General features: G+C 45.9%; 1 protein-coding gene across 1 annotated transcript; it reads right to left on the bottom strand.

Annotated features, from left to right (window-relative positions):
* Window positions 1-442: 442 nt before the first annotated feature.
* S1PR3 (sphingosine-1-phosphate receptor 3) lies at window positions 443-1,588 on the bottom strand (the record flags this gene model as incomplete). The annotated part of the gene is made up of 1 exon (XM_080362935.1): window positions 443-1,588. One exon carries the CDS (start codon window positions 1,586-1,588, stop codon window positions 443-445), a length of 1,146 nt encoding a protein of 381 aa, XP_080219061.1.
* Window positions 1,589-10,666: the final 9,078 nt, after the last annotated feature.

The following is a 10,666-nucleotide window of genomic DNA, read 5'->3' as shown; positions in this document are numbered from 1 at the left end:
CATTAACATAACAGCAAGATACATATAGAGAACTATAATCACCAACATATGTAATGAGCTTTTCTCCCAGTCGGCAATAAGCAGGCTCATTTTCTAACCATCAGCAGTGTATAGTGAATGCTGAAGTTTGTTAACAGATTTTATTGATGTCTTGCAAGATCAGGCAGTGCCAAGTGCAGCCTCATCATACAATGCCATTGTGGTGCACAATGTTATTAGATGTGCATGGACTCCATACTAGCTGCTGGGTAGCATGAAGGGTGTTTTCTGAATAAGGTGTGTTACTGAATTAACACCCAAAGCAAATGATTGGTGACAAGTAAGTCCTCAAAGTTAAATAAGTGGTTAGCGTTTTCCTCTGTGGCTTAAGTGCATGAACACTTAACTACACTTGTAGTTTAAATCTAAAAGTCACTGAAAGGTACTTGTCTCGAGGAGTCCTTTACTTACAGAAGTTTCCATTGTGAAATGAAGATTCATTTTTCTCAGCGATACAAGAAGGAACATTAATCTGTGGGAAGTCTTCCTTTGGCTTCTGGGTATTGCTGCTGCTGGATTTACTTCGACTATGATCTGGTGTGGGCTGAATAGGCAAAGATCTGGCCACTTTAGATTTCACCAGGCAGCCACAAACAAGGCGAAAGAAAGCCCGGCGCATTTCCTTACTAGCCAGAGTGTAGATGATGGGGTTCATTGCAGAATTTATGACCGCCAGAGCAATAAACCAGTTGGCTTTGTACAAGATAGAGCACTCCTTGACTTTGCAGGCCACGTCGATGAGGAACAGGATGAACAGCGGAGACCAACAGGCAATGAAGACACTAACGACGATCACAACAGTCCTAAGGAGTGCCATGGACCGCTCTGAGTTATTGTGGTTAGTGACATTACGACTGCTGGACTTTACCAGGATGTAGATACGGGCATAAAGGATGACAATGGCAACCAAAATGGCTATGAAGATACTAATGCAGAACACAACATACTTCTTGGAGTACAGAGGCAAAATTGTTGAGCAATCTGGTAAGTTGTTTATACAGTTCCAGCCGAGGATGGGTAAGGCACCCAAGGAAATTGAAATAAGCCAGCATGTACCAATGAGAAGGAACACTCTGTATTTTTTATTTGCGTCGTAAGGTCTCATTTTAATCATGGTCAAATGCCGCTCAATAGCTATTGCTAGTAAGCTGAAAGTAGAGGCTCCCAGGGCAACAAACATGCTGCCTTCTCTAATGAACCAGATTGTGGAGGACAAGCTCAGCGTTTTCTTCCCAGACATAAGAATGTTTACTTTGTAAACAATCCCAGCTAAAAGATCACAGAGAGCTAGATTGCCAATAAAAAAGTACATGCGGTTGTGAAATTTATTGTTTTTCCATATGGCAATCAACACCATCAAGTTTTCCAGGACTATGAAACTACATAGGATCAGAAATGCAATAGTGGACAGGTCTATGCTATCAGTTGCCTTTTCCCTTAAAATAAGCTTTCCTGTGTAATTATAATGCAGTACGATCAGGGAGTCCATCTCTTCATTTCCTTGAGGGCTGACAAGAGCATCAGGTGCCACGGTAACTGCTGCCATCATTTGGTTGCCAGTGCCAGACTTGCCTTCTTTAGGATTACAAGAATTTAGTTCCGATAATATTCCACAAGAGGGAGATCACGCCACGTTCCTCCAAGCACTCCTCTGGGCGGGCGGTGGGTATTCCCAGTTGCAGCAAGCCTCGCATATTAATTCGGGAGAATGGCTCGCAAACCAGGCTCTGAAAATAAAAATAATAAACGCAACGTAAATCTCACTGTCTTCCCATGTCACCCATGGCCCCTGCGGGTGCTCAAGCCACAATGTACGCTCAGGAGCCAAGAGGGACACTGGCTATGATAAGGCATCAAGGTCTAGCATTGCTGCGTCCTTATCAAGGCAGTTGTGGGTAAGCCCTTGGTCATGCTCTGCACAGATGCAGCTCTGCCAGGGAAATAGGAGGGCAATGTGCTTATAGGTGTTTCCCCCTACAAAACTTCCATGCTAAAAAAACCCCAAAAATGCATAGGAGCAGTGAGAAGGATCAGCAAATGGACTCAGACAGCCTCAGTGTTCACAGCAACCAGCTCACTCCTCAAAAAAGACCTAAGTTTACACGGTGCTACCAAAACATTACACAACCATTCCTGCTTGAGCTGCAGGGCAAAACTCACTGCTTTCGAAGCTTGTTTCCTATGCAGACCTAAGGCAGGCAAAGAGCCTGAGAAAGTTGGTGTCAGATATTGATGCCAGTTTGTATGTTGCCAATGCCTAAAATAACTTCCCACCCTTAATGGTATAAAATGACACCATTTATTACAATTAATACAATTTACACAATTAATACAATTTATTAATATAATTAAGGAGGTGCTCTGAAAGCCAGACATCATAAAACCAATACTAATTCCCATTCAAATTAGTTGGATTTCTGCTACCTTTTAAAAAAATAAACATAGCAAGTCATATCTTTGTAAGTACTACTTCTTTTTATGGCTCACTTCACTTATTTTTTTTCCTTTGCATGTGTATACAAGACATATACTTAATGTGTTCTGGTTTTTTTTTTAAGAAAAAATAGTTATACCCACTTTAATTGTCCTTCTCAATTTACTTCTGTTTTGTCTTTAAGTTATGACTTAGATTACTCCAGTGTTTTCCCATGGACTTTGATAGGTAGCATTTTCACAGAGATCCTCCTAGCTGTCTTTTTTCATTGGCATACATAAGTATTGGAACAGATCTCCACAGCTTCGTAAAAATATCAGAAGATGTCACAAGCACTTACTGTTTTACCAGAAATGTTACAATTTAGCTGCTGCATACTCCAATGAGAATCAGTGCTCATGCCCCAAACATATATATTGAGGATGAACAGATAGATAATTTTTCAGCTTGGTAACCAAAACAGGAGAGAACTGGTTGAATCTGAACCAAATTTGTTAAGATTTTTTTTTTTTTTTCTGGGAAGGGTAAGAAACACATGAAAGACACATTTATAAGATGGGTATCAAGGGAAGAAATTGAGATCTCAACCTCTGCTAGAGATCAACACACCATAGTTTTCAACCTGCAGCCTGTACATCCCAAGAAATACCTGACTTACTCTGGGTAACAGAGTGGGCTTAGGTTTAACATAGAAGCGTCTGTACTTTCACTGGAAAACAGCAGCCTTTCAGTACATAAAGGGGGCCTATAGAAAAGATGGGGAGGGATTCTTTATCAGGGGCTGCAGTGGTAGGACAAGGCATAATGTCTTTGAATTGAAAAAGGGTAGATTTAGATTAGATATAGGGAAGAAATTATTTACTGTGAGAGTGGTGAGACACTGGAACATGTTATGCAGGAAAGTTGTGATGTCCCGTCCCTGTTAATGTTAAAGCCCAGGCTGGATGGGGCTCTGAGCAACCTGGACTAGTGGAAGGTATCCCTTCCCATAGTAGGGCAGGTGGAACTAAATCTTTAAGGTGCCTTCCAACCCAAACCATTCTATGATTCTATATACAGGTTTCTTAAAATCAGGAAAACATGTGAGCCACTGCTGTTCCAGCATTCTGGAAGACAGAAAGAGCAAACCACATCCCAGATGAATTTAAAGGACAGTGGATTGTCTTGAATTCTTAAGTACATTCAAGATGTTTTAAAATTATTTTTCTGATAAAATAATTTGCTATTTACCTATTATTATTATTTCCCCATTGTAGTTTTTAGGTCCAAACTATTTTGGTGAAGAGACCCACTGGGAGGGACATATTATCCAAGAAACACAGTTGTTGCTTGATGACTTCAGTCTTTTCTACTCTGAAGATGACAGCAAGCATCTCATTCATCTCCCAGGAGCAGAATTGGGCCGTCGAGTTGTTGACCTCTTTTCTGAAGCATTTTAACAGTGAAGCCCTTCAACAGAACAACTTCACCTCAGCTAAGGTTCAATTTAATTGTAATTCGGTTACAATCTGCACACTGTTATCGCAGACACTATCACAGTCTTTCATTGTATTGGCTTATAACAAATGCCACTGTGTCCGTATGAATTGCAAGTGCTTTCCACTGTAAAATAAACAATTACATTTGACTAGAAAAGTACTTGTTAACAATAGCTCAACTAGAAATGCTCACTAGACTGGCTGGTGGCTGCCTGAGAGAATCATATTAATATCATTTAAGAGGACCACATGCAACAAAATGCATGTTTCTGTAAGTCTTTTCCAAACAGAGTTATCATACTAGTCTATGAAAGGACAAATACATTTATTCCTCTGAAGAAAATTGTATGCCAGACTTTGGACTTCATTAGCCACCACTTAGCAGCTGTAAACTGTGATGACTCTACTAAAGGCAATGGTGCTACACCAGTTCCCCTGGCTGAAGGCATAGACAATGCACTCAATCAGCAGAAATCATACAGGGTCTCTTCCACTGTTTGTGATTACTTCTTCTCTTGAGATTATTACAGCAAACTTAGTATCATAAAAGTAAATCTTTGCCTGTGACAAACTAGTGGCAAGGCAATGGGAGCTGTAACATTATTATTTGCTAAGACTGTCAGGCAATGAGTATCACTCACAAACCACTTGAAAGTTATAAGTATAATATAAGTAATACTTCTGGCAGCAACATTTCCAGGTAATATCTTTCAGCCATACTACTTCTTTTGTTTTCCTCCTGTTTTGTAGTCAATAACTCAAAAAGCACATTCATTTTTTAACAGTTAAAAAAATCAAAGTTGGTTGTATATTATAATATCAAGAAAGCAGCAGCCAGGTCCAGGGTATCTGTCTCACTGCTTCCTGCCTGATCTACAACTCACTCCTCAAAATATCTTTGTTCCAGTCACATACAGAGGATTACCCACTAGGTGCAAATTACAGACCTCGAGCTCAAAATAGTAAAAAAAAGGACCCAAATCGCCTGTCTGTGGTATGTTATGTGTTGAGCATTGCCTTTGTTAGGAACCTCCGTACCCCAAGATCTTGATACCACTGGAAATTACTTTTATTTCCTCTAAAGCAAACGGGAGGATCCCTATCGCTGCATCACCAGGTACCACTAGAAAGATAAACCTATCAGCAGTACAGGAGCAATCCAGTGACAGTCAAAATAGCATTTCCTAAATTACTCAGATAAAAGCAGTGGTACAATGTCAAGAACCACAGTCACGTGGAAGCCAATTCAGTCACCTCCTTCAGCTATCCAGCTGAACTTTGCCCTCCCTGCTCCAAGGACGGAGGGAGCAGTTGGGGTCAGCAGCAAACACCATTATTTGCTGCTCCTGGGTGATCTCCCTGCCCACTGCTATGCTTTGGGGTTTACACAGCAGTCAGTGTGGTCTGCTGCAGATGTCATGGATTCTAGTAGGGTAGAGCACCCTTCCAAGTTGGAGCAGGGGCCCTCCAGCATAGCTCACATCCCCAGGGTCTACCAGGGTCTAAATGGTCCCTGTGTCACATGTGCCATGAAAAGGGTGGTAGGCCAGGACCCCTGGATCTGCCATGTGGCAAGGCACACCCTCACTGCGATCTCCAGCCCCACCACTCAGGGCTGTACCTTTTACCAGCTCCCCACAGATAACGTGCTGGGTAAGGCAGTTCGAGCCAACCTGCAATTTTCCTGCAAAATTCCTCTGGGAATGTGTAATTCCCAGTGCCAGGAAACAACAGGGAACTGGTCACAATGAAGATGCCAAAACCATCCAGCAACCATCCCCAGTACATCTCCACTCTCTGCTCCCAGCAGGCGCTCTGGTAAGAGTCCCATGGGGAGCTGAAAGCTTTTACCATCTCAAAAGTCACTGGGTACTTTACAGCTGGAAGAATAAGAAATTTCTGTTTTCAAAACAGAACTCAAAACAAACTGTACTCAATTTTCATGATATCCTGAAGTCAAAGTAACAACTGAGAATAAAGCACAAGTGAGAACAGGACTTTCCACTACCTACTTTTGCCTACACAAGAACATATGATGCCACGCGTTCAGTACAGTCACTGTAATTCAGCTGGAATTGTATTTTCCTGCCTTTCAAATATTCACAAACAGGCATAACCAAAAAGACTGGACCCCCCTTTACCACCACTCCCACTCCACACATTGCAGTTCTCCCTTCTCTTCCACACACAGTCATATTCTTTGGCCACCAATGACGATTTTAAGACAGGCAAAGATAAAGCCAAGAATGTACATCTGAAGCCAAACTTTTGTGTATATTATTTATTTTGAAATCCTTTCCAAATGAAAAGTAAACATGTGTCATTTATCAGACACACCCTGGTAGTGTTAAATTTAAGAACAGAAAAGGCTTTTGAGAACATTTTGAGCACATTTGAATACACATTTCCACTCTGAAATTAAGCTGTGCTTATTGCAAATGAAGTTTAGACAACAAACATCTGCTGCAGAACAATGTCTTGGACAACTCAAATAAACCTTAAAATATTTTTTTTAGAGGTGAATGTGCTGGCAGCTTACAGCCTCGGAAAAGCCTTCAATAAATGCTTATTTTTCTTGGCTTCTGGATTTTAGACATCAGTTTGCATTTCGTAATTCTGAGCAGCACACACGCGCAACTCATACAGGAGCCTGCGGCTGGTTTAATTCTTGCACGTTAAAGGAAGGAACATTTACTTCTTCCCCCTCACCGGTTCCCAGCGCTCCCGATCTATTCCTGCCACTCAAAACTCCTGTACTCCGTTCACAAATTTGCACTACTGCAGCGACATGAACTTTTTGGGGTGACTAAACTACTCAAGAATATCCCCGACGTGTCCGCGGTGTCTAAGTCCTGCTCGGAAAGATTATTCGAGTCTCGGGCTCCACTCAACCTGCGTCCGCTCCCTGCCTGCCACTACGCGTTTACCTAACACTGCGAAGGACCGGCCAGCACGGTGGCTCTCCCACTTCCACGACAACCGCCAAGGCAGGCGGAGCGGTGCCGCTCGCCCAGACCAGCCGCCCGGGGACACCTGGCACACCGCTCGCCGAACGGGAACAGCGTGGCCGCGCCGACGGGCGGGCGGGCGGGGGGGGCGCAGCCCGCCGCCCGGCAGCGGTGAAAGGAGCAAGGGGTGCAGGCAGAGTGCGGGCAGGGCTGTCCCGGACAAGAGGAGAAGTACCTGCTGCGTCTCCGCCGCGTCCCCCCGGCGCTCTGCGGTCGCCGCATCCGATCTTGCCGGCTTCACGGCGCCGCTCGGCCCCCGCGGCTGCGCTGGGGCGGGCCGGGCCGGGCCGGGCCAGGCCGGGCGGGGCTGGGATGGACCCGGCCCTGCCCCGCCGCCGCTCCCCGCGGCTCCGCGCCGCTGCCCGAGCCGCCCCGCCCGGGTGCCCCCGCCCCCCGTCCCTCCAGGGTTTTCTCTACCCCCCTCTCGCCCCGCGACCGCCGCCCCGGCTCCTGCCTCTTGCACGTTGCTCCCACGCCGCCGTCGTCCCCGCTCAGACTTCGCTCCCCACTCTGGCGGCCGTTGTCTGCCCCCGTCCCGTCCCGCCCCGCTTCACCCCGCCCCCGCGCCCCTCGACACCCACTCGTGCCCTAGGAGGTTCTCCGTCGGGGCTGCCTGCTGCCGTCAGGGCACGGCTGCGGGGGAAGCACCAAGCGTTATGGGCAGCCAGGGGTGAAATGTGAGACGGCAGAGCCCGCCGCCGGGTATTTGTAACGTCCATAAAAATGCGAGGGGGAGGGAGGACATTCTGGGTAGTCCTTACTCAGCTCGAGCTATGAGCATGCTTGAGTGAGGTTTACCTCTCCTGCATCTGCCCCTCTGCTTTACTGTGTCTAATATTTTGGTCTTCAGAGAGCTCGAGAGGAGTGACGCAAGCCAAAGCATTCAGAAACTCTAAGCAAAAATACACTGGTTTGACTCTGATCTGCCAATTAAAGCATGTTCTTAGTAAGGTACCTTTGATGGAGTTATTGACTGAATAATAGCAACTCGGGGATAGTGGTAGGCATGCAGATTGCCTCAATGATGGGAGCAGCACGCTGGAAAAGAAGTCGAAGCCTGGATCCTACAACCATCTAATTTAAAAGTACTTGTAAGATGCCTGTGGATACATGAAAGCTTTCTGACAGAAATGGATACAGTGAGCTGGCAAACAGGAACACTACAACAGCCTTGCTAAGCACAGGCAGGCATGTAGGGTTGCCTAGTTGTCTTGCTGCAATCAGTGTTTTCAGTGTTTTTCTTGGGAGCCTCCTGTCTGGAGCTGGGCATCGTCACACTGGGACTCATGCCACAGGCTTGCCTGCACTGCTACTTAGTAGGGAAGAAAAGTGCTGAAAGAAAGCAGAACTAGGCTTTTTATAGCCATAAATTCAAGCCGATCTAGCAGAACAAGTGATTTGTTTCTGTGATTGCTTTTTATCTACTGAAGATGAGTAATGAAAATCTTCTGGTTTAGGACCTCGGTAGGAAATTACTACACAGGGCAAAATGCTGGTAAAATAATTTTGAAGCTGATAGACCCCATGGATATGGCCCCAGCTAGCTATGGATGGAGCTACAGTGCAATGCGTGGTGGTCCTGGCCTTATCTTCTTATCCTCCCATCAGGTGTGCTGTGTGAAAGCTGCTCTCTTCTGTGGAAGGGAAGAACAGGAGAAAAATTCCACACCACATAAAAGCACACACTGCCTTTTGGCAAAGGAAAGCCCAGATCAGTGAATCTGTGCTCTCCCATTGCACAGGAAAGCCTTGTACAACAGTTTCCCTACAAAACACCCCTGGAAGCTCTGTAGTCCTCCTGTCAGCCGGTTGACACTTGTTGTCAAGGCCCAGTTCTTGCAGAGCAGATGTTTAGTAAGCAGCCTCTGGCCTTGTTCTGTGCTCTGTTATTATGCCTTGTTCTTTTGCCTATATCCTTGTCTTTTCTTTACTATGTTTCAGCTACTTGAATAGGGGAACTACAAGAAATAGTCATTCTGATCAGACTATAGTAAATGAAGGGACAAGATACCACCACCAGAAAGATTTTTTGGCAATAGTGCCAGGAGGTGGCAAACTGTGCCTTACTGCCTGTGATGGATTTGATTTGCCTTCCTCAGCTAGGCTTGCCACCACACTGTAGGAGCAGTCCACAGCAAGGCCCCACTATCTTACAAAGACATTACTCTCCTCTACAGGGGGTATGCATAGGAAATGGTGTACTAATGGTGCAGATCAGATGTTATCTCTGATTGAGACCTTTGATGGTGGTGTCTGTTGTGGTGGTGTATGAAAACCCTTCCTCTGCTGCAAAGCATCTTGAGCAATGCAGTCCCCCCAGTGAGCATGGGGATTTCATGCCCCAGGTCTCCTCTCCAACATGGGAAAGAGACTTCAGCTGTGGCTGTGCCGGAGGGGTGTCCATCTCATCAATGGTCAGTGCTTTCTTGTGGTTGCCTCTTGGCCCCTGTGGTGGAAGTGGTTGCTGAGGCAAATGGCAGGACACTGCAGTGCGTGCTGGAGAAGCCACCCAGGAGCAAAGTGCAGTAGAGCATTCACAGAATCACAGAATTATTTGGGTTGGAAGGGACCTCTGGAAATCATCTAGTCCAACCCAGCTGCTAAAGCAGGTTCACCTACAGCAGGTAGCACAGGAATGCATGCAGGTGAGTTTTGAATTTCTCCAGAGGAGGAGACTCCACAGCCTCTCTGGGCAGCCTGTTCCGGTGCCCTGGTACCCTCCAAGTAAAGAAGTTTTTCCTCATATTCAGATAGAACCTCCTATGCTTCAGTCTGTGCCCATTGCTCCTCATCCTATTGTTGGGCACCACTGAAAGGAGTCAGGTCCCATCCTCTTGACACCCTTGGGACATTTTTAAGCATAAATAAGATCCCCTCTAATCCTTCTCTTCTCCAGACTGAACAGACCTAGGTCCCTCAGTCTTTCCTCATAAGAAAGGTTCTTCAGACCCCTAATCATCTTTGTAGCCTGCTGCTGGACTCTCTCCAGTAATTCCTTGTCCTTCTTAAACTGGAGAGCTCAGAACTGGATACAGTTCTCCAGGTGCAGCCTCACCAGGGCAGAGTAGAGTGGGAGGATAACCTCCCTCGACCTGCTGGTCACACTTTTCTTAATGCACCCCAGGCTACCATTGGCTCTTTTGGCCACATTGTTGACTCATGGTCAGCCTCTTGTCAACCAGAAGTCCCAGGTCCTTCTCTGCAATGCTGCTTGCCCCAGGTGCAGGACTCTTCATTTACCCTTGTGGAATTTCATCAGGTTCTTCCCTGCCCAGCCCTCCAGCCTGTCCAGGTCTCACTGAATGGCAGCACACCCTTCTGGTGTGTCAACCCTTCCTCCCAGTTTGGTATCATCAGCAAACTTGCTGAGGGTGTACTCAGTCTTTTCATCCAGGTCATTGATGAACAGGTTGAACAAGACAGGACCTAATACTGACCCCTGGGGAACCCTACTAGCTACAGACCTCCAAACAGACTTTGTACTATTGATCACAACCCTGCACGGAGGCTGTCGGGGATTTGCCTGAGGTGGCATCTCAGGCCAAAGCAGCTGTTGACAATAACCTTTGGGGAGCTCAACCTGTTCATCAATAGCTGTTACAACCCACTGCTTCATTTCTGAATATCACACAGTAGCCTGTGAGTTTTGTGTATGGTGCTCAGCTTGCCACGAAGCTCTTGAACTTATTGTAGTACTCTTAAAAGAA

The sequence above is a fragment of the Nesoenas mayeri genome (genome assembly GCF_963082525.1).
Source record: "Nesoenas mayeri genome assembly, chromosome: Z".
Classification (NCBI taxonomy): domain Eukaryota; kingdom Metazoa; phylum Chordata; class Aves; order Columbiformes; family Columbidae; genus Nesoenas; species Nesoenas mayeri.
Note: the sequence above shows the minus strand (reverse complement) of the source record. Positions and strands in the feature narration are given on the sequence as shown.